We start from the raw sequence: 24,870 nt of genomic DNA on the forward strand, positions 1-24,870 counted from the left end.
TTGCTGGGTATTGTGGCCAAACAGTTAATTTTTTGTTTCATCTGACCACAGAACTTTTCTCCAGAAGGTCATTAAGGACTTAAGGCACACCCCCTCCAGGTCCGTGCGGACCTGAGTGAGGACAGCCTGTCGTCACGTCCGCTCTTTACGTCATACTTCAGAACAGATTCCCACACTTGCCGTCAGGGTGCGCAATACAACGTAAACCGTTGGCCAACCAAAAAGTTATTTTTTGGTTGGCCAACGGTTTAAAAAGTAACCACAGAACACTATAGTGTTTTGTGGTTACTTTTTGGTTGGCCAACGGTTTACGTTGTATTGCGCACCCTGAAGGCAAGTGTGGGAGTCAGTTCTGAAGTATGAAGTAAAGAGACGTAACTTCATCACCTCGCCTGATTATTGACTCCAACCCAGAATATTACACTGACCATACCTACACTCCTTCAAAGGCTGTGCTACTGGCTGCAAAGCATTGCACTTTCAAATACAGCAATGAGTAGAGAGGAGTGTTATGTGTGTGTATGTTTAAATAAATGAACACTGAAATTCAAGTATTTATTTTATTTATATGTATATATATATAATAAAATACATATTTATATATAGCTAGAATTCACTGAAAGTCAAGTATTTATTTTATTTATATATATATATGTATATATATAAGAAATACTTGAATTTAAGTGAATTCTAGCTATAAATATACTCCTCCCCCTTAACCCCGCCCACCTCACTATTAAATTAATATAAACTAAGCTTAAATGAATTCAACTAAACTAAGATAAACCTAAGGTTGACCTGAATTAAACAAAATGAGAAAATTACTAAAATAAAATAAGATATGATGAACTTAAAGCAGCTAACACAAAAAAGGTCAAAATTAGCCAAAAGGTGTGTAGCTGAGAAAATCCAAATAAACGTAACATATATAAATAAAAAATCAATAAATAAAAATCAATAAATAAAAATAAAATATTTGTAATAAAAAATAAATTAAGATAAGACACATTTTGAGTGCTGCATATTAAAATGTATATATTACGTTTGAATATTAATGTAAGGACCATCCTCATCCATCACATTAACAGAGAATACATGAGGTAGAAGTAAATAAATAAATACATTTTTTTTTGTGTATTCATTTTATGAGACTTCAAATAAGAAAGCAACAAATGTTAGCAAAAAAAAAAAAAGACAATTCTCATTCTTTTTTTGTTGGTTGGCAGCTTTTCTTTGAAAGCGCTTGAATTGTTAAGTGAGCTCCATTCTTCTGCCTTATTAGCTCACAATGGACTTAAAACATGTTTTATGTTCCTTCATCATTTCAAGCTGTATTAAAACAGAAATAATCATTTCAGAATTGATTTCAACACAGTTCTATCATCATTTTATTTAGTATGTACTGCATTTTATTTAAAACTGTACTTTATATTCATATATACTTCTTTAAAACTCTGCATACTTACACACATACTGTATGTAGTCATATTCATTATACATTTCACTAGAGCTAAAATACTTTATATAAATCATACACATGTAGTGTCGTCTACACTACCGCTCAGTCCCGTCATCACACAAACAGCACTGAGGCAACTCAGCGTGAGGAGAATACACAAGTCATGTTTAGTTACTCACATGGCGAGAATATGCATTAAAACTAACATGTGTCTGCTTCACTAAAGGTCATCACAGGGCGAGCAGTATAGAAAGCATTGACAGAAATCAGAGACTTCCCAACGCCAAAAAAGCAACCAAACAAAAGAGTTTGGAAGACAATAGATTCTTAAAACACTAAACTCCAGGCCGCTCTATTTTATGCATGTGTTTCTCTAAAATGAAATAGGCCAAATTGTGTGAAACAGGCAAAAAGGATTGTCGACAACAAGCAGCAAAAAAAAAAAAGGTATTTTGAACAGTAGCACAGGAGGTGAAGCAGTAAAAAAGCCCTTTGTGATCACGGAACCTACAGGAACAGTATGGCATCAATCCCTCCACTTGTGCTATGACACCAAGAAAGTACAAAAAAGTGACTTGCAGTCTGCAATGGTAGTAATAAAAACACTGTTATTCCTCTCCATGTTTACATTTTCAGAACCACGAGGTACAATTTCAAGTATTAGGGCCACACTGAAAAGAAGAAAATGATACCACAAGAAAAAAAAAAAAAAAGTTATGAGGTCAGAGTTTAAGTAAAAAAGGTTATAACAAAAAAAGTCTAAATGTTTGGCAAGAAGAGTCATATAACATGAAAAAGTTGAAATAGTACAATAAAAAGTCCAAATAATAAGTACAGTAGTAGTGAAATAGTAAAACTTTAATTCTAAACATAATATGGCAGGAAAAGTTGTGTTATCATAATCAAAAATGTTTGAATAGTTCAATAAAGTTCAAATAGGTGTACTCAAAAGCCATAATATTATGATTAAAACCGAGAAAAAGTATTATTACACATCTTAAAATATTATGGAAAACATATTGTGAGAGGAAGTCTCAATGGTCAAAATACTTCAAAATATTTCATTATATTATGACAGAATATTTGTGATAAAATAATTTCCAAAAGGTAATATACAGTATTACGAGAAAAACATATTTTGACACCGTTGCGTTCTTGTTAATTACAGGAATAAAGTTATTTTATTATGAAAATTAAGTTGTAATATTACAAGAAAAACAATAATATGAGGGCTGTAAAGGTAACGTGAAAAAAAAGTCAAAATATTACAGGAAGAAAGTCATTAAGACATTTTAAAATTTGACAAGAATAAAGTCAGAGTATTACAAACTTAAATGAAATTATTAATATCAAACATTAATAATTCTTTGTGTAATAAATAAATCAAAAAGATAATACTGTGACTTCTTTCTCATTACATTGTGACTTATCATTTTATTTTCAGTGTCGCCCTAATACTCCTTTGTAATAAATAAATTCAAGCCTCTTTCACTTCCATAACCATAATCTGTATCACAAATTTGAATGAATTGAAAATAGTTTGAATGATTGCTCTTAATGCACCTAATATTAGTGAATCCTGTTAAACACGTAAGCTATTATATTTAGTGCTCTCAAGTAACATACATACAAACCTGTTATTAGGAGTCATTTTGGGGAGATATAGCAAATAGATAAAAAGAGAAAACATTTTTGTCACCCTCTCACTGACTTTGGCCAGACTTCAAGTGACGTCACGATGGGGGTCCTTGCGTTTCTGGCAACATTTTAGTGGCGTTTACCCTTTTAGAACAGTGTGCCAATCACCCTGTCTATGAAAAGTTTTTGCATTTAGTGATTTACCTCATTTCAAAGCAGGAGTCTTTGCAGTAAATGTGCAAATAAATCAGATCAGCCTGACATCCACCGTTCTTCTTCTGGTAATGTTCCTTTTTGTCATGTGTTTTGTCATCTTTCACCCCATCACTCTTAATCCGTGTCTCTGGGGGAAGTACATGAGACATGCAAAGGGGAGGAGAGGCGCCTGGGGAACCAATAAGAAAGGAAGAAAGGAAACATAAAGGGGGATAAAAATAACAAATGATATGCTTTTGAAAAGGAAAAAAGGGGCGATCCAGGTTCCTGACCCTGCTGCTAAAGTCCTCCCTCACCTGTCAGTGAGTTTCTTCAGCGCCCTCTCGATGTTCATTCGATGCCCCACGCGAGTTACCCCCAAGTCCAAAAAGTCATCCTTGGTAAGTGAAGGCAAATGAGATCCGTCTATTTCGTTATCAATAAAACGCTCTCTGTGTTCGCCCAGGTTTAAGTAAACCAGCCAGTCGGCCACGTCGTACTTGGTCCAGTAGGGCAGAGGCTTGAGGGCAAAGGGTTTGGCCGGGGGAGGCTGGTTAAGCTGGGGGAAGTTGAGGCAAGATGGGCTAGGGGGTAAGTGTAAAGGGGAGGAGGCTCCGGAGAGGTAATGGGTGGGGGAGAGCGAGCGGGAGACGAGTAGCGGGTTGGCACTTGACACACCAGAGGGGGAAAACAATGGCGGTGTTGAGGCTGAGTAGGGGTCTCCTAGGGGAGAAGAAGGGCCCGGGAATTCAAAGGGGTTGTTGTAGACAGGTGTACTGGGAAGGATGGGCAGGGAGGAGGGTCTGGGAGGGATGGGGCTAGGCTGTTCAGTGTTGTAGATTAGCGGGCTGGGGGCACGGCGTCTGGACACTGATGAACGCATCTCCTTAGTGGGGCTGCATTGGAAATCGAACGTCTGCCGCCGCATCTTGGACCGATGCTTGGGCGACGTCGGGTAAGGACAGAAGGTGGGCGAATGGGGAGGGTGAGAGTGGACTGGGGAGGGCGGCATTTGGGGAGAAGGGGAACGGGTCCAGTTGCTCTGCACCGGGACTTGAGGGGAAGGGGACATAGAAGGGGCGGCAGATAGATTGGGTGGGAGAATCTGATGGTGTTGAGGGGAGGAGGTGGGTAACGGGGAGATGGAGCGGCCGGTTGGGGGGCTGTGAAATGCATCTGTGAAATCTGCTGAATACCTGAAAGACAAAGATGAAACAGATCAACTAAATCATGAAATAAATGAATAAATAAATAAATAAATAAATATATATATATATATATATATATATATATATATATATATATATATATATATATATATATATATATATATATATATTTTTTTTTTTTGAGCAAGTTCAAATATTCTACATTAAGGTACAAAATTATTTGTTTGTGACAATCTTGATTGCAATTTTTCTATAGTCGGAGGGTACATGGCAAATAAAAGCAAATGGATCTTTATTTAATTTGATTGGCATCAACAGCTGTGCCTGTAGGCAAGCTGCTGATTTCTTTGATAATCTCAACAATATGACAGGACACATACATTGTATTTGCAGTATCATGAATGGTCAGCACCCAGCTGCTTTATCTAGTGCTGCATGCGTTTTAAAATGTCCCTATGCCTTTAAACTCAAGAGATTGGAGGAAAGAAAAAAAGTACAAACAAATCAAAGTTTTGAGACATGTTTGTCCTGGAGCTACTTAACTGGGCCAAAAAATGTCCCAGTGTATCCTTGATGTATGAAAGAATGTGAAATAAAATATAATACAAATTTAACTTTAAAAAACCCATAAGGAAAATACATTTCTATTCGGAGTAACAACCAAAGTTATGGCCAAAAATAGATCGAAGATTTACCTGAAAGGACAAAAAAGAGCAGAATATACCCTGAGGGTTAAGGAAGTAAGTATATTTCAGATTTTATTACGTATTATTGGTAAAGATACAGGAATTGGTAAATGGTAAATGGGTTGTACTTGTATAGCACTTTTCTACCTTTTTTTAAGGAACTCAAAGCGCTTTGACACTATTTCCACATTCACCCATTCACAAACAAACATTCACACACTGAAATTGAAATTGATCAAATATAGAATGTGCCTGGTAATCTTGTAGTCAGAAATATCGATTTGACCTCAATATAAGACGTTATCCACCCTGTAAAGATATTTGGGGTCTGCAGATTTATACATGCAAACCAAGTGGTGCCGAGTTAGAGCTTTTGCACACACCACTGCACCACAAAAAACTGAACTTTAAACCACATTAGATATCTTACAGTGTAGAAAACAAACATAAACCTCAACAAAGAAGCAAATATTTTTTGAAAAAGAAATAACCAACCTGTGCATGGTGGGTGACTTGGGAGCGTGTCCCCAGTCGTCCATACTCCTCATGCTACTCATGTGTTGAAGCTTGGAGCTCAGCTCGTTGATGATGCTCGCCTTTACACCTGACAGAGGTGAGTGAAGCCTGCGTCCATCCAAAGCCATACCGCCTCTCTGGAGATGCCCATGATCATCGACTTCGCCCCAGCCCGCTGACCGAGGCTCAACGGGCCTGTCTAAGCAGGCAGCCAGCGTGGCGCTGAAGTCGTCCCCCATTCTGGCTCTATTCTGCATATGTCTCCCTTCATCAGGTAGCGCTACATCTAACCTGATATTGTCTGGGATGTTATGTCTATGCAGTTGTAAAGGAGCAGGGTTGGTGCTGTTTTGCCTACGTAGTGCAACAGGCAAGACCCTCCCTCCCCCCTCCTTATAATGGGTCATCTTTGGAAACGCGGGGTTTGCCAGTTTGGTGTTCTGTACCTCAAATGTTTGCACACTTGAGTAAGCTGTGGATGGATCTTGAGGCACTCCCCTTCTTTCTCCCTCACCTCGACTCCTTTCTCCTCTCAGCCCTGTCAATCCAAGTATTTCAATATGATGGTCACTGCTGCTGTGACTGTCCAGCTCCTCAATCCCAGAGTCCACCACTGCATCCTGCCATTCTCCACTTTGGGGTACATTGGCAGGGTAGTGTATGTGGTTAGCTGCTTTCCCCCCTGTGCTGTAGCCACTTTTGTGTCCTCCCACAATCATGCTGTAGTCCGAAGCCGTAGAGGTTGTTGTTGTTGAGGCGGCCACTGTGGCTGTCATAGTAGTGGTGGCATATGTCATGGTAGTGGTGAGGGTGGCCGTGCCTCTGTCGTGGGCCGTGGTGTAACCCCCCGCCACTGGGTCGTCGGGGCCGCTGTAATATGTGTGAGAATGGGACATGGGTTGAGGTCTGTGTAGCAATGTGGCAGCAGTGGAGGTGCTTGTGGAGGTGGGAGGGTATATCTGTGAAGATGGTGAAGACGGCGAGAGAGCAGCTTGTGTCAGGTTAGCCACCTCACTGTCATAAGAGGTAAGGCTGGAGGTGGCAGAGTCACCCCCCTGCGAAGAGGATTGGGGAACACTGGAGGGTTTAGGAGATGGAAGAGGAGGTGGTGGTGGAGCAGATCGTTGACTCATGTGTTGGAACTGCTGGTGGTAATCCTTCACTCTTTCATTCTTACCATTTGCAAACTGTAAAGGCGGAGGCAAGGGTTCTGCAAAGACAAACTCTTCATCTATGTCTATGGAGGGAGCTGGTGGAGGCAGTACCACCATTCCCAAGTTGCCGGTTTCAGCTTTTGTCCCCCCCATATAGTCAGTGGCCTGTGCATGTGCTGTCGGGACGGTGTACTGAGGGATGTAGTTAGTGTTAGGAGTATTGTCCATCTGCAAAAAGGAAGGCCTGCGAGGGGCAGGCTGACCTGGATGTGGATGAGCTTGTATGGGTTGAACATGTCTACTATCATGTGTCTCCTTTTCGCTCTCTCTGGGGTTTTCCGGGTAATATTGGCTCGAATATTGGCTGTTTTTGTCCTCAGAGAAACGAACTCTAAGACCCTCTCTAGATCCTCCATCCCTGTCCCTCTCCATCTTCTCCCCTCCTCCTCCCGTGCGTAAAATTCTAGGTGACTGAGGCCGACTTAGAGACGCGGGTGAGGTGGTTGCACTGGGGGAGGTCAAGTGGAGGGAGACAGGTGATGTGTAGGTGGATTGTGTAGGCGTTGCAAAAAGAGAGGGCGTTGGGGTCTGAGCTGGGGTGGTGAACGCTCCCACTGTGGACAGCTGTCGACCAAAATGTCTCTCCTCTCGCCGAGTCCTGCGGTCATCCTTGAGGGCGCGCTCCCTAGCGGCGAGCGCAAGCCCAAGTGGAGATGAAGGATCCAGAACCTTGCCTGTGAGCGGGTGAATGAAAGTAGTAGCAGGCTGGGAGCCGTACATTGATGGAGCCGACTTGGGTTGACCATCTTGACTGAAGACAGGGGATGAATACTCTGGAAGGCCAAAGGCTGGGGGCATGCTGCTGGAATAGTGGACATAGTTGTCGCCAGAAAACATGCCCTCATCTATAGACTTGGATGGTCTGAGTCGCGGAGTTGGTACTTCCATTTGAGAGCTCTGGAGCGGCTGAATCCTTGCACTTAACGCTTCTCCTCCCTCCCCAGCGTCTCCTCCGGCTTCCCCTTGGATGTCTTCCTCCGATGAGAGGAAGAAAGAAGCACTTTTTCTTCTCATGTCGCGGAAACGTTCTCTCTCCCTGCGTGCCCCTCCGCTTCCAAACGAGGAACCAAAGGTTGACGTGTAGTCTACGTTCTCCAGGTTTTGCTTCATAGAAACCGGAGGAGAAGCAACCGATTGAGGCAAGGATGTTGGGGGTTGAGGTGGCGTTGAGGTGAGTGGTGAAGGCGGAGTGGACTTTGGGCTTTCCGGAGTTTGCTCAGCAGGTGTGTGGGCCTCTGCACCGTGCGGGGCCTCAGCCTCCATGCTGCTTCCCTGGCTGCTTCGGCCACTGCTGCTGGTGGAAGGAGCTTTGATGATGATTGTTGGGATGGGGATGGAGGTCTTCTCTTTGCCTGCACCACCTTTTCCCCGATTATGTCGCAGTCCATCCTCAACTTTAGATTGTTTTGTCAAAGCTCCCCGTCCACCCCTGCGGGCTGTCCCCCTGCCGGTCCCTCCACCTTGTTCTCGAGAGGGATGATGCTGCGGGGCTTGCTGAGCCTTGGGTTTAGCACTTGTTGGTGGTGTAGCGCTACTGTAGCCTTTTCTTAATCCCCCCATCTTGCCACCACCTCGCCTGGGTGCCTCTTGCTCCCTGCCGCACAGTCCTTCAGATTGTCTGCGGAGCGTGGAGGCCATAACCTGCTGGTTCATCCCACCTCCTCTTTCCCATTGATTAGGCTGCCCTGGTTGGGAGTGGAGCTGGAAGTGGGCCTGCGATACAGGAGGTATGGGCATGGCAGGTACCCTCACAGGATGAGGGCCGGCGGTTAAAGGTGGCTCTGGCGCTGATGTATTTGGGGGCGGGGGGATTTCCTCCGGTCCTGGCACTGACAAGCTACGAGCCAACTTCATCGCAGGTGGGTGAAGGTACTGCCTCTCCTCCTCAGTTATACCTGAGCACAAGATTCAAGATTCAAGAACACAACATCTACAAATTTTGACTTCAAAAGACAAATTATGCTTTTGACAGTCTTACCAATGGATTTCTGACGCATCATTACTGCATGCTGGGCTGGTTGAAAGTGCGCTTGGTTGTAGGTAAAACCAGGTCTGGACACCACTGCATTCCCCGTGGCCTGCAGCTCGTATGTTGACTTGGCACAGAATTGAGAGAAAATATGGAGTATATTAGACACACACAAATGTACAAATTAATTAAAACTGGAAACTGATAACACTAAGAATGAAAGAACATATGGAAGTAAGTTTTTAGGTGTGCTCTGCTGTAAACCTCACATCAAACATCCGAGTGGTAAAAAAAGCAAAAAGTATTGCAATCTTGGGAAAAACAAAGCACATCCTGAACCATAAAAGCTTGCACACTCTATTGTACACTAATATTTTCATATCTTAACTATTGTGTGGAAATTTGGGGTAATACTTACAAGATCACCTTACAAAAATTAGCACATTACAAAAAAGAGCACTGAGAATAATAAACAATCATGGGTACAGGGAACACAAATGTACTATTTTTAAAGTCACAAAAAATGTATTGCTTTGGAGAAGTTTAAAACTGCACAAGTAATTTTTAAAGCAATAAACAATCTACTACCACCGAACATCCCTTAAATGCTTAGGGTTACAAAATATAATTTGAGGGGTAAATTGAATTTAAATCATCCTTGTGTTAACGAGACTTTAAAATTAAAAGTATGTGTGGGTTGACTTAGTGGAGTACAATTGGATGAGAAAAATCTAACAAAGCATACAAAAAAAATGGTGTAATGTATTTATACAAACTACATTTGATTAAATGATGAGTGGGTTTATTATTGAAAGTATATGTGAATGTAATTAAATATGATATGTATCCTGTTAATGTTGTCAAGTATTATTCAAGATTATGTATTGTATTGATGATTATGAATCAGATTATCTGTATAAACTTTTGCTTATTCCTGCTCCTTTTCAGACATACACCAAGTTTATTTTCTTTTTATATTAATACTATTGTTTTTTGTAGATTGCCCTGGTGTGTGAATGTTGTCTATCTGTGTTGGCCCTGCGATGAGGTGGCAACTTGCCCCGGGTGTATCCTGCCTTCTGCCCGATTTCAGCTGGGAAAGGCTCCAGCCCAACGCGACTCCGCAAGGGGCAATTGGTAGAAAATGGATGGATGGAAGATATTCTATTAGAGATGCTTTTTTTTGGTTTGAATTGTGTACATCTGTAGATGGTTTGTTGTGTTTTAAATAAATTGGTGAACTGAAGTAATAAAAACAATTACTTTGGGGGTATAATAAAATAACAACAAGCAGGAAGCAGACTATTTGTACACCCATAAACTAAACAAATGGCCACAACCTGAGTCAGATTTGTGGGTGGTCCATTGTCAATCATTTTCAGTAAAAGGCTCTGAGGACAGCTAAGCACCCCCACAACTAGAAGACAGAGAAAGGCCATGCTTCATTATAGATGGGAATCATTTCTGCATTAGTCACGTCCATGATTAAGTCTGTGCTATTGCCTAAAGCAGTGCAGAAACACTTTCTGCAGGAGTGGGAAAGAAGTACACAGCTGACGCATTTAAGGAAAAACAGCACGTTCCAAATAAAAAGCAAAAAGCATGAAGAATGCCAAATTATGATAACGGAACTGGCAGCGTTTCTTATGGGTTGCAAAAATACCTCATTGGAGACATTGGGAACAATACTCTTGCTGCGGTCTCTCTTGCCTGCGTGACCTCTCTGGCCTTGGTTGTCTGACGTAATTGTGTGCTGGGCAGCAGCCAAGATTTCATCCAGTTTATCTAAGAAAAAAAAAAAAACAGCAGCAGAAGAGAAGAGACAAAGAATAAAAAGGTGAGACGGATAAAAAGAAAGGTTTCAACCATCATCTCTCTTGATCCCTGAAGGTGCAAAAACACTCCATGACAAAAACTGTTTTCTTACTCAGTGCCATCTGATAGACTGTCCTCTTCTTATCAGCACCCTGAGAGGACTCGTAGTCTGGGACAGACAGAGACAGAGGAGACGCTAGCATCAAAGGACTCTTAATTAAGGCCCTGGGGCCTGATGGAGTCAATGATACAGCCTGATGTTCACCTGCTTTCTTTTTCCACGGAGAGTTAGCTGCAGCATACATAATTGGGAAAGATAAGGTATAGGTGTGAAGGGAACTGCTGTGTCGTTAAAGTTCATACTGCAGATGAAGGGATGGAATACATACTCAGACACAAGATGGTGTGAATGCAGAGGTGATGGTGACGGGGAAAGGACAATAAGAGCATTTCATTTTTGTGATTCTCCCACCTTTTTCCACTATCGAGCAGCACATTTGGTTTGTGAGGGAGGAAACAAATTGTTAGTTGAATCACATAACAAATAACATTCATATTGCTTGTACTTGTTTGTTCACACTTAATATTTTGCTGTGTGCCCATACGCTCAAATGACTAATACTTGTATGGTGTATAAGAAACTGTAGAAACAGTTATAAAATGACCCCTTTTAAGCATTCAAAACACTTCCGTCTGGTCTACATAACATTCACTGGTGTTTTTTTCTCCAAAATTATGTTTTACGGACTGTTTTTGAGCCGCTTTGTGAGTGACTCTTCAGGATGCGCCGTTTTTTGGGTGGTCTTATTTACTGCCTCCACTTCGACAGCGTATTCTCCCCGCCCACTTTGTTGTAGTTTTAGCGCTTGCATAGCGAGTCTACTGACAGATATAAGTTAGAACTACACGCTACTTCGTATTAGAAATGGCAACAGCAGAGGATACATGTGCATGTACGAGCTAGTCTGCCCCACAACAAGAGGATAGCGAAAAAGGAGCTTATTGGCTACAGCGCGGACAACAATGGCGGACGCGTGCAAGGCACTCTCGGCATTTTTATACTATATTTGAATAACCTGTACACGGTTTTCCCAATTTGTGACGTCACCAATTGTGCAAATTCCAAACAGCTCATTTGGCGGAAGTAGGAAAGATGACAATATTGTGTTATAAATACCTCTGCAATGCCTCCACGGTTTGATTTCAAATTTTCGGGACTTTTGCAGATCCCAAATAAAGAACAGCGAGTACAAACAGGTAAGAAAAATTTGTTTTGCATAATAAGTCTCCATTAAAAAAAAACCTCCATGGAAAACATAAGAACATATTTTCTTTTGTGTAGGTTCTTTCCAGTCCCTTCTTCAGCATCCGGTTGTTTGTCCTCGTCATCTTACCCATGTCTTCCAGCTCTGATGTCATTGACTTGGAGCGCAGGGCGATGGCAGGAGGAGTCAGCCTTTTCGTCTGCTGCGGGGCTGCCAAGGGAAGCCAGCCAAATGCAGATTTGATGTTGAAAAAAACTTCTTGCATACACACGCAGTCATCACTAACAGCAACATGGCTTATATGTCGAAATAAACATGCCATCTTTGGAAGCTAGAAAAATGTGACGCAAACCTCTCTTACGGGTCGTATCCTCCAGCTCAGGGTTTCTGGCAACCATCACGACTTTCACCATTAGGCTGTTGCCACCCTGTCGGATCATGTTGACCACCTGCCGGTGTCCTACCTTCACCACATTCTGACCGTTCACCTGCGTAATATTAACAGAAGAGGTCAGATGTTTAAAGTTGCTGATTCTAGGGGGCAGAACAGTTTGGTTCAGCACAGATCAAATAATCTGATTTTAGTTTTTTAATGTCAGGAAGTCTATGAATGTTCTCATTCATCCAGGTCATTGTAAGCTCAGGGCATTCAATCGATCGCAACTGGACTGCTTGGTTTTTCTTGGAAGACGTTTCGCCTCTCATCTGAGGAGGTTTCATCAGTTCATGCTCATAGACTTAGATTGGTCAGATTTAGTCTAGCGTCTATACTACAAAACCCTCCTGGTTATGGAGTATAAATATTTGGGTTTTCGGCACCAGCCGCTAGACTAGATCTGTCGCTAGACTAGATCTGACCAATCTATGAGCACGAATTGAGGAAGTCTACTCGGATTAGGCAAAACGTCCTGCAAGACAAACCAAGCAGTCCAGTTGCGATTGATTAAATGCCCTGAAATTAATATCAGCAAGTAATACTGCTCTGATTAGACTATGAACCTTGCAGTCCTTCCCCCCTTTGTGGTAGGGAGGTGAGTTAATATCTGCTTGGGCTGTGCGTACAGCAGATGTGTTGGGAAGATCCATTCATGTTCATGTCTTCTTCAAATATTACAACAATATTATTGTGCGCAGACAAGTATTTTTAGAGAGTTAAAAGATCATTCCTAGTTTCGGCTGTCGGACCTTCTCAGCACGGCCGCGTCACGTCTGTAAAATCAGCTGGCGTGTTTTAGCCTCACACAGCTCTTATTATATAAAATCAATTTGTCTGTACACAATAATATTTTACTAATAGTGTTGGTAGGATGTTCTAACATGGGAGACGTGATTGAGGCCCGTCGAGCCACTACACAGTCAGACATAGAGCTTGCTGTGCTACTGCTAACACGGGCCTTTGGTCGATGTAGCTTTCCTCTTGAAAAGGGTAATGATCCTTCTGCAGGTTCGCATATAGAAAAGTTTCTTTTCATCCCTTATTCAAGTTTGATGTCGTCTTTGTGCTATGCGCCAGAGCCAAGGTCCTCACAAGCTGTGGTTTACTCTTTTTCTGAGGTGGAAATGAGTTTTTCTTTTGTTCACTTTAATATAAGACTGTACGATATTCCTTTCATAGGTACCTTTAATTAACTTTGGAATATTTACGTTTAAGTGCTAGAGCCCATCCATGTTACTTTACTGACCCCCAGTAACCAGTCAGCATACACTACTACATACAGTATCACCATCTGTTCATTTCTCTCTTAAAAAACACACCATAGATCCGACTGATCGTCGACGATGGGCAAAATCTGACGAATCATATTCGATAATGAAAGTCTTTAGTCGAAGACGGCCCTACTACCGTAATTTCCGGACTATAAGCCGCTACTTTTTCCCCTCGTTCTGGTCCCTGCGGCTTATACAAGGGTGCGGCTTATTTACGGCCTGTTCTTCTCCGACACCGACGAAGAGGATTTCGGTGGTTTTAGTACGCAGGAGGAAGACGATGACACAATGATTAAAGACTGACTTTTCATATACCGGTAGGCTGGTTATTTTGATAACGTACAGGCGAGCACTTTGTATTACTTTGCACCGTTGTATTATTTGTACTCTGCATGAATGCTGTTCGCCATGTCAAAGATGTGAAAGTTTGATTGAATGATTGAAAGATTTATTGTTAATAAATGGGACGCTTTACGTTCCCAAACAGTCATCTCTGTCCCGACAATCCCCTCCGTGGTAGCAGGAACCCCTATATACTAGGCTAATTACACTATATACTACGCTAATTACACATCAAAACCCTGCGGCTTATAGTCGGGTGCGGCTTATATATGGAGCAATCTGTATTTTCCCCTGAATTTAGCTGGTGCGGCTTATAGTCAGGTGCGGCTTATAGTCCGGAAATTACGGTACTTATTAAGGATGTGCTGATCAATATGACACAGATCAGTTTCGGCCGAAAAAGTACTTGATCGCCGATCACAAAAGGTACAAATGTATTTTTTGTCTTGCTTGCGGCTAATTAAGTGTCTCCATACACAGTGTGGAACCTCTGCCCGAAGATAAAAATAATCAATTGCATTACAGCAAATAAACTGCATTTCTTACTATCTTAAGTATCGTTATCAAGTATCATTACGTTAATACCCAGGGCAGTATTAGTGTATGATCAATACTAGACTGATTAGGTCGATATTTTCTAATTTCTCAAAATCAGTTTTTTTTGTTAAAGGTGCTGTTTGCAACTCCCTCACAGTAACATTTCTCAAAGCAAAACATATAACAAGAACACCATCATCTAGCTTATGCTACCATTAGTGGTTTAACAGAACACATTTGTTTGACAATTGTGTATACTTTTCACAATTACAAAGTTTATGTCATAAGAATTTTTACCGGCCCGAATAAAATGATTGGTGTTTATGGCGGTCACTCACCCAGTCTTGTCACATGTACGCGCAGGGAGCGCGTGCACACATACAAAAGCAATCCAAGAGAAGCAACGAACAATTTGCAGTCATGATGTTGTTATGATAGAATATACATTTTGTGACAGCTAACGCTAGCTATCCAAACTGCTGTTATTAGCTAACAACACCTAAAGCTAATTACGTCATTACGTATGAGAAACTGTGAGAGGGCGGGATATACTGTGTAAAATACATTGGAAAGTTGGCACCCTCTATGCATGTGTGTAAATGTTGCAAAAATCCTCTTTAATGTTTACAAATAATTCCCTAAACACAGGAGGACTTTGAGGGCAAACACCAAATGATTTAAATGAGTAGTGGAAAGTAGTTTTTGCTTTTGTTTAGTTATGTACTATTGACTTTATTTTTGATCAAATGATTGAATGTAATACTGTATAAAAGAATATTAACTAGTTTAAAATACTGTGTTGGTATTGGTAAACTGTCAACGGCACTCACCATAAATACATTGAATAATTTACAGTTAATACATGTGATCGGTATCGGTATTGGCGTCCGCCGAACACCCCTACTGCTTAGTGACACTTTTCTGTACTCCACTGCAGTGACGTCTCACTTGTGACAGATCACACCCTCCAGTGGAAACACAAGCCCGATATCAGGATTTAACGAACTGACCTAATAATATGAGGTCGGTTTAATGAAATCCACTTGACCTGTGGGGCTGGTTCGTACCTCGATGAGGAAGTCCCCCATCCTGAGGCCGGCCCTCCACGCCACGCCCCCCTCATCGACCGATTCCAGGTACTGCAGCGCTGGGAACGCTGGCGTCGGAGTGAATTCCTCTATGGGAGTCTGAGCTGTGGGGAATATGCAGAAAGGGTGAGCATGAATGGGTGTTTTGAAAAACACTGATTAAGAAACCACACGTTAAACCAAAATAAATATTTTTTTGCGATTGTTTGTGGATGCTCACCTTTGGCTCCCCTAAGCACAAAGCCAAAACCCTCATTGTCTTTTTTCTGTAGGAGCACTGTCTTCTCCTTAATGATGTAGTCACTGTTAAGTGCAAAAAGCACAGTAGAGTCATTTGACTTCTATTGTAACAGAAAAGTGCTTTTGTCCATTTAGGAAAAAACTGCATCACATTATGAAACCACACTGCAGCAAAGGAAAGGTCGGTGGCACAACAAACAGCAGCGGTGCACAATGACAATGACCGAGTTAGTGACACAATGGGAAGAAAAGCACTATGAGATGACATTTCATACAGATCCAGCTGATCATGAAGAAAATGTGTGCATACACTTCAAAGAGCGCTAACTTACAAAATGCACCTAAACGGCCACGTTAGCTTCAAAGCCCCTGGCATCTTTAGCAAGGATGCGGCCTTAGTGACTGCAGTGCAACCACAAGCAGTCATACATACATGACACTTTCGATTACCGGTATGTACAAGTGGAGCTTGGACAAGCCCTCTAAACGTCCTCCACAAACATGCTCTAAGCTACAGTGGCCCTGGAAGACTAAAAACAGACATCACACTAATGAAATCTTATATTGCAAGTATGAGCAGTGTAGTAACTGATTCATGATTCTATTACAGTGGTAGGTTAGTTTTTTTGTGCCCCGGTTTTAGTATGATTCGGTTTTGGGCAACAATTTTCATCAAAAATATGTCTCGGTTTTAGTACGATTAGACACACGTGGAGGCCTTTTTAAATAACCCACCATGGGGCCAAATAAAGTTGTAACACACAGGAATAGTCCCATTATAGTCAATGAAAACCTTAGAGTCAGTGCCACGGAACACTGATACACTTGTATCTCAAATCAATGTCTCCCATCAAAATCTAATTTTCAATTTTGTTGGTGCTTGGACCCCTAAAACAGCACATTTTGAACATGTACTGTAACATGCCTTTTAAAAAGAAAAACACACTTTTAGACAATAGTGTATGAAAACAATACAGTAGAATGTAGTACTAATAACTACAATAGTCTTAGGAAGTAATGTAATAATAATGTACAGTATTTACTAGGGGTGTCAAAAAAATATATTTTCGAATGAATTGATTCTTAATAGATTCAAAAAAAAAAAAAAAATTGATTTAAAACATTTAGTTCTAACATGCCAGAGGATGTTCACCTTGGAGACCTGCTGCGGATATGGGTACGGCCTGGCGCGAGATTCACACCTTTTATATATATATTTTAATCTGTCCTGTCCAGCCACTTTATTAAATGTTTCAGTAGAATTAAATTAAACGAAACCAGTTTTCTCTCAAGTAATATAGAAATTTATCAGAGTTGTTTATGTATTTTATGGAGGAATGTAGCTAATCATAGAACTGTCACCTAATGTTATTAAAAAAGTATTGATTCTTAATGTAATCGTTACCTCCATAAATTGAATTGAATCGAATCATGTAGTGCCCAAATATTCATGGCCCTAGTATTTTCCTTGGAGATTGACTTTTACGGGGTGTCCTTTGAGTTGCTTCTCAGTCAAAAACACCAAAGACAACTTTTTCATGTTTTCATAGATAAATGTTGACCGTTTTGATGTTATTTTAACATTCTTGACTGGCGCTACTCATTCTACCATTAATTGATTAACGTTAAATAAGTTGAAAAACTTATTCAGGTATTACGGAATATATACTGTACTGTGCACTCTACTAATACAAGTTTCAATCAATCAATCAATTCTGCTTTAATATGGTGCAGACTAGCAGTGAGATGCTCTAATTGCTTTGCGAAATTGGCAACAGTTTTTTTTAGTTTTTTTTTAAATTCAATTCATATAATCCACTTCTTCTCAGCACTGTCCCTCAGACTTACTTTCTTCCTTACCATGGTTGAAAGACAAAGTTATGTCAATCTTTAACTATAAGCTAATGCTAGCAAGTAAGAGCAGATGTTTTGGTCTGATATTACGGTGTTCACTGTGGCATTTTCTATGCCAAATTATAAAGGGGATGCTTGTAACCCAATTTTTTTCTTGCAACTTAAAACATAATTAGCTGAGAGACAGCTCTTATCTCAAAACACTTAAGTCGAGGTACCACTGTATGGCGCTGATTCGCTCCAGAGGGCCCAAATCTGTCGATTGCATCACCTGACGTAAAACTCATGTACAAATACAGCCACACAATTTGTGCGTTCTTAGTTACAACACAAGTGCCAACACTTTGATAAAGAAGGCGAGAGACACTGCTGAATTCAAGTAGGAAGTCGTAGCAAAGTATGGAGATGGCATTCATGGGGTTCTCTATCCCTTTACTCCTCCCTCTCCTCTCATCAACGTCAACAGTCTTAAATAAAAGTAAAAGTGACGATAAATGTTCATTACCCATTTCATTTGTTATTTATAAGCATTTTGCTTTGCTTTCTGCATGTAAAGATATAATTGAGCTTGATAAAAAGCATTTGGCATTTTTTGGAGGTTGGGGGTCTGGATTGAAAAAATTGGATTTACATTATTTCCCATCAGAAATGTTTTGAAATATAAACAAACTACTATGCTTGTTGTTACATGCAAATGGGAACACTTTTATTATATTTCAATTAAGCCCTGCATTAAAGGGAATCTATTTTAATAAGAATAATTTGGCTAACTGACCTTTGTAGGGTAAAGAACCAAGACTAGTGTTATTAATATAAATATGATAAAAAAATTATTGTATTATACTACAGCAAGTGTTTTTAAAAATTCAAGGCGGGTCTCCCAGAACACATGAGAAGAGAGTTTCATCAGCTTAAGAAAAATAAGGAAATACACTTGCAAAGCTTACTTTAGTCCTACAGGTGAGGGAGACTGGGGTAAGCAAACAGCCGCCAGAAAAAATGCGAAAGAAAATCAGGTTTTGTAGAGTAGAGAAGGCTGCAACCTTATTTTGCTCTCTGAAGGAAGGCTTATTGACAAACACTTTGAAAAACTCCTGTAGTACAGTCATAATCATAGCTTTCCAAGTAATTGAGTATTCTTATAAAGTGGTAAACAGGTGTAGTCCCTTGTATTTATTTGAGTGACCTGGGGAAGATTTAGCAAGTAGTCTGAAGACTTCAGTCCAGAATTGTAGATGCCAAGTGCAAACAACAACAGTGTGTCAACCATTTTGACCCAAACTTAACAACCTGATTGAAAATGTGACACCATTCCTGTAGAATCCCAAAGGCACAGAGAGGGCCGAATATACAGTCACCAAGCGATAACTTTAGCACTGAACAGACGACGACTAGTTTCCCTCACTGAGGTCCATCCCTTTGCGTGTTCTCCATCAATGTTACTGATTTCGCCAACGCTTCAGCCGCCTTCCAGCCATCTGTTCCTCACACCTCATTCCTTTTTCTATCACCCTGTCCTCCATCATGCAATCCCGCTCTGAAGATCAAAGAAACGTGGAGTGGGTGTATGGATGGATCCATTGGGCTCTTCATGTAGCCACTTCTACAATGGGGGGCGGGGGGGACAAACCGGTGTTGTGTTGGTCCTCCAGGTGGTTCGCAGGGATACGTTTGGTCGCTCTTTTGCATGTCAGCTGTTCAGCTCCTTAATCCCCACATTGACAACTCTGGCCTTGCAAATGGGAGCATTCAAAAGCACATATGTCCTTGGATCATGCCGGGCGGCCAGCAGGACCACTATAGCTTTCAGCTAGAAGGATACCAGAGAGCACCCACCTGAATCATATGAGAAAAAGCAGCCTTTTAACCATTCGACTGCTGAGGCGAGAGTGTTAGTAGGGGACAATAGCCGGACAAAACAAGTGATGCACTTGATGGATGTTGGTGACACACATCGAGAAAGCAGATGTACTGAATATTCAGCGCATGCACATAGGTGGTATTCCCACAGCATCAGATGTGCTATGACAAAACCACCTTTTTCTCTTAATGTACTATACATAGGCGCATGCACATTAACGCATACTGAAGTTAATCCTTTCGCACAGTGAACATAACACACGTCGATTATGCGTGGCGTACACACACAATACTGGTATTTTTAAAGAGACAGGTATAAATAGGAGGTGCATTTGAATGAGCAACATCTGCTTCAAGGAAATTATGACTCAAAGAGCTGAAAGACAATGTCTGACTGAAATGCATCTATGTGTTTTCTCTTTCAAGCACCAACACATGGTCCACAGGAATAAGCATGCAGCAGAGTCTACAATCTAGCCACTTTACATTTTGACGGACATCCACAAAACATTAAAATGTGGGACCCACGCATACTTGATCACGCTCGCTCTGAGAGACAAACGCACGCACAGAACACACACACACACAGCACATGAATTCTGTCTTGGAAAACGACACGGCCCGTCAGTAGCATCATCTACCTCTCCCCTCTCTCCATTGTCCTCTCCTCACATCCATAGCCAGCCAATGAATGAGGAAACAGCCGCTACCTGTAAATGAACCACACGCTCCTGTTTCTGGGGCCCAGTGACGGCCACGAAGAAGAGAGGGAGAGAGAGCAATCTCTCTCACCGCATCCCCCCATTGCCGTGTCACCCCCCCTCCTCTCCCTTGTGCGTTGCACTCCACCACCTCCTCCTCCTCCTCCTCCTCCTCTTCCTCCCTACAGCAGGAGCTCAGGCAGTGGCAGAAGAGGAGAGAGAGAGCGAATGAGGAGGAGGAGGAGCGAGCAGGTCTGAACCCTGCATCTTTTCAAGACAATAAAGAAAAGAATAGCGGAGAGTTTGACAATATAGAGATATATACATTAATATGTGTGTGAGAAGACAGGAAGGGTGCGTTTGCAAGTGTGGGGGATGGGTGAAGATAAGATGGATAGACAAGAGCGACATTTGCACATATCACTGGTGTATCACAGATTGGCTAACAGCTGATTCCCACCCTGGATTTACACACACACACACCTGACACCCTTCCAGCATTCCAACATTGCAGAGTTGTCATCATAAGCACACTTTTTCTCACCCAGTTGCTACGTGACATTATATTTGACATTCTCCCAAAGCTTGAAAACATGCACCGGATAACCTTGTTCTTTAGTGAGCACCACTTCACCACCATGCAGCTAAAACGCAGCGCATAGGTTGCTGTTTACTTTCACCTCACAACTACTTTTTTTTTAAAGTGTGCGTGAATGACAGTGAAAAGACCAAGTCAGTCCTAATGTGCAAGAGGTTGTAAAAGCCCAGGGTATGTTTTCCCGTCACTAGCCAAAGGATGCAATCAACGGCTCAGCCTGTCCATGACTCATCATCAGCAGCATGATGTATTTACTCACAAAGACGTATTCATACATACACCAACTCCCTAGCAAACACATGTATAGCCTAATGCCCATAAATTGCCTGATGGATCTAAAGTAAGATGAAAAAACATGGCTGTGTACTGCAAAAACAAAACAATACACTGTTTCAGAAGGCAGCACAAGTTCAGACATAAGAAGCACAGCAGGTGAAGCAAGTGAACCTGCACACAAAGGGCTTGGTCTACTAAGATCTAAATAAGTGCTAAATGGCATGTACAAAAGTGGTCCAGACAGCCTTAATTAAATGAGGATTTTGCATGTAGCATACTGTGCATCTGTCACCATGGAGACACCCATCCATACACATTTATGTTATCATGCTCCAACCTGTGGCATTTTGCTATGTTTTGAAACATGCAGCTGACAACTATAGTATGTACCGCTTTTTTGGGGCATGCCAAAAAAGCGCTCTGGGAAACGCTGGCACTAACTGCGAAAGTGCGCTGGAAGGATCCAGGCACAAAATATGCATATTGCACGGGGGAAGCAGCCTAAGCAGATAAGCCCATATTGCAAAAAGTTTTTTATGGCATTTAAAAAAAAAAAAAAATGCAGTGTCTCCTGTCTCTAAAGCAGCACTTAAGTTATTCATCAGCTCAAAGACGAAAAGGTTGGACAGATGATTTGTCTAATAATATATAAGATCATATATATATATATATATATATATATATATATATATATATATATATATATATATATATATATATATATATATATATATATATATATATATATATATATATATATATATTATGGCTGTCAAAAATCACGAGTTAACTCATGTGAGTATTCACAAAAAATAATCGCATTAATCATGTATATACGCAGATTAATCACGCAATTTATTTTGAACACATACTCCTTTACATTAACCGTGGATGGTTACCTGAAAGGTCGCACCTGTTGTTATACAGTCAGTGATCAGGTCAATGCATCAGAGTACAGATGAGTAAGGAGAGTACGACTGGTGTGCCCGCTGGCAAATTTGACTTCAAAAACAATGACTGGACATTAAATTAAACCAGGTTTTTAGCACATAAATGACATACATTGAAGTAAAACATTAAAAAAAACAAAAACATTTTAGGATGACAATGAAAATGCATTCGTGTCCAAATATTGGGGTCTTTTTTAAAGTTAGTTAGTTAATCATGCAAGCATGTAATAAACTGTGATTAATCATGAGCAATCCAAATTCATCCATCTATCCATTTTCTAAGGGTCGCAGGGGACACTTTTCATTTGACGTCAAATCTCAAAGTGCTACATTTTAAAAGACATAAAAACAAATAAAAGAGAAAAAAATGGATAAAACATTGCACGATTTGTAGATTAAAATCAGCTGTAAGCTTTTCTAAAAAGGTGAGTCTTTTGCATGTACATGTATATAACAGAAATATGTCAATTGTTGACATGAGCACAAAAGATTCTCTCTCTCCATCGTCTGTTGTATTGCATGATTTGATTATATTAAGGCTGAAACGACGCGTCGACGTCATCGGTTACGTAAATACGTCGACGCCGTTTTTGTGCGTCGACGCGTCGCATATTTACGTCACACTACCGTCATGGCGGACCGCAAAGCAGACGATCAAAGCAGACGATGCGAGCGGTGCGAGCGAGGGGGGAAAAGCATGCCAAAAGTGGTCAAAAGTGTGGGAGTATTTCAATAAACGGCCTAATAATGTTGTTGTATGCACACTGTGTCGAGCGGAAATGGCCTATCATAGCAGCACAACGGCTATGAACGAACATTTGAAAAGAAAACCATCAACTAGTCAATCGTCCGCGCGAGCATACGTTGTCATCATTACACAAAAACATGAATGTGTCATTTGTATCTGCTAGGGGTGTAACGGTACGTGTTTTGTATTGAACCGTTTCGGTACGGGGCTTTCGGTTCGGCACGGGGGTGTACCGAACGAGTTTCTAAGCTAAAGCTAACTTTAGCTGCTAAAGTCTTAACAAGCTGCTTCGCTCCTCTGCGTCTGTCTCAGCACGCAGCATTGTCCCACCCACACAACCATCTGATTGGTACACACGCAGCATTGTCCCACCCACACAACCATCTGATTGGTACACACGCAGCATTGTCCCACCCACACAACCATCTGATTGGTACACACGAAGCATTATCAGCCAATCAGCAGTGTGTATTCAGAGCGCATGTAGTCAGCGCTTCAGCGTGGAGCAGATAGGTGTTTAGCAGGTGAGCATCAGGCAGCGGACTCTCCCCAAATGATAATAAACACCTCCCAGTCAACTACTAGTAACATCACTATGAGCCCGTTGACCTTCTAGAAATATAAACTGCAGCTCAGCTCACTCGCAGTCCTGGCTTGAGGTGAAGGCTAATTACCTCTCGTTCCAGCCACATCGACCCCTTCTGAGCGCCTATTTTCAGCTGCTGGGAATATTGTAAACAAGAAAAGAACCAAACATGTACACATGCTAACCTTTCTTCATTACAACTGTTAGACACTCACTGGAATGAGTAGAATTGGTTATTGTGTACTGTGTTGGACTGGATGTTTATTTTGCACATTTTAAAAGCAATACTTAATGTTTACAGTGCTCCAGAATATTTACATTGGCACTTTTTTGTATTGGATGTTTATCTTTATTTTTGCACATTTTAGCAAATAAGCAATACTTTCACTTTTGTTGAAATGTTTACACTGTTGTTACAGAATATTTCGTTTTGCACTTTTTTGTATTGGATGTTTATCTTTATTTTTGCACATTTTAAAGCAAAATAAGCAATACTTTTACTTTTGAAATGCTTATACTATTGCAGAATATTAAGATTTGCACTGGATGTTGACTTTTATATTTGCACATTAAAAAGCAAATAAGCTACTTTTAATTTTGTTAAATGTTAAAAGTTTTAAATGTTTACATTGTTACAGAATATTTAGTCATGTTGTTGTCAATGTTGACTGAGTGGCCATACTTCTTTTTTTTTGTAAATAAAAGCCATGCCTTTTGAAAAAACGGGCCTACATTTATTTTTTCATCTTCATTTTGAATAAAAAAAATAATCGGTAAAAGGAAAAATAATCTATAGATTAATCGAAAAAATAATCTATAGATTAACCGATTAATCGAAAAAATAATCTATAGATTAATCGATAGAAAAATAATCGTTAGCTGCAGCCTTAGATTATATATGCATCTTCTCCCACCATTGTGGGCTTTCCTATAATCATCATGTATTCTGCATATACATGAAGACAGGCACATTAATTGGATTGCGCTCTCTTATTTGTATCATTGAAGAGACGCAATCCTCTGTGCACGAGCTTAGTATATCAGCTTTACGAGCGCTATCGAGTTTGCTCGTGGTTATTTGTATCATTTAAGAGACGCAATCCTCTGTGAACGAGCTTAGTATATCAGCTTTGCGAGCGCTATCGAGTTTGCTCGTGGTTTAATACACGCAAACCTTTATTAGATCAGATCAATAAAGCGGCCTTGCTCTCTGGTAATACAAATATAGAGTTGCTTCCCACAACCATATATCAATAGACCATTAGACATTAAGTACTATAACTTGGCTTCTTGGCGAGTGGAGTCTTACCTAGGACCATCGGTGCCGTCGTATGCCCCGACAGTGACGTTACGGAAGAGCTTCCTCTTGGCTTTCTCACTCCGCGTCTCTGCAACACATTTTAATTTTGTCAATTAGTGTCATGACACCTTCCCTGTCTTTTTATGCAGTATGATAT

The 24,870-nt window shown here is 40.9% G+C and overlaps 1 protein-coding gene across 1 annotated transcript in view; it reads right to left on the reverse strand.

The window, feature by feature from the left end:
* Nucleotides 1-1,233: 1,233 nt before the first annotated feature.
* LOC133655634 (SH3 and multiple ankyrin repeat domains protein 1-like) overlaps nt 1,234-24,870 on the reverse strand; it is a 55,614-nt gene continuing 31,977 nt past the window's right edge. The window contains exons 15-27 of the mRNA XM_062055967.1: nt 24,723-24,801; nt 15,821-15,903; nt 15,580-15,704; nt 12,279-12,414; nt 12,056-12,136; nt 11,134-11,142; nt 10,927-10,953; nt 10,774-10,830; nt 10,510-10,631; nt 8,856-8,973; nt 5,643-8,772; nt 3,610-4,488; nt 1,234-3,482 (exon numbers count right to left, since the gene is read on the reverse strand). Coding sequence (XP_061911951.1) covers nt 3,428-3,482; nt 3,610-4,488; nt 5,643-8,772; nt 8,856-8,973; nt 10,510-10,631; nt 10,774-10,830; nt 10,927-10,953; nt 11,134-11,142; nt 12,056-12,136; nt 12,279-12,414; nt 15,580-15,704; nt 15,821-15,903; nt 24,723-24,801 — 4,901 coding nt within the window. The 3' untranslated portion in view covers nt 1,234-3,427. The remainder of the gene's footprint in view (nt 3,483-3,609; nt 4,489-5,642; nt 8,773-8,855; nt 8,974-10,509; nt 10,632-10,773; nt 10,831-10,926; nt 10,954-11,133; nt 11,143-12,055; nt 12,137-12,278; nt 12,415-15,579; nt 15,705-15,820; nt 15,904-24,722; nt 24,802-24,870) is intronic.

The sequence above is a fragment of the Entelurus aequoreus genome, linkage group LG08 (assembly GCF_033978785.1).
Source record: "Entelurus aequoreus isolate RoL-2023_Sb linkage group LG08, RoL_Eaeq_v1.1, whole genome shotgun sequence".
Lineage (NCBI taxonomy): Eukaryota > Metazoa > Chordata > Actinopteri > Syngnathiformes > Syngnathidae > Entelurus > Entelurus aequoreus.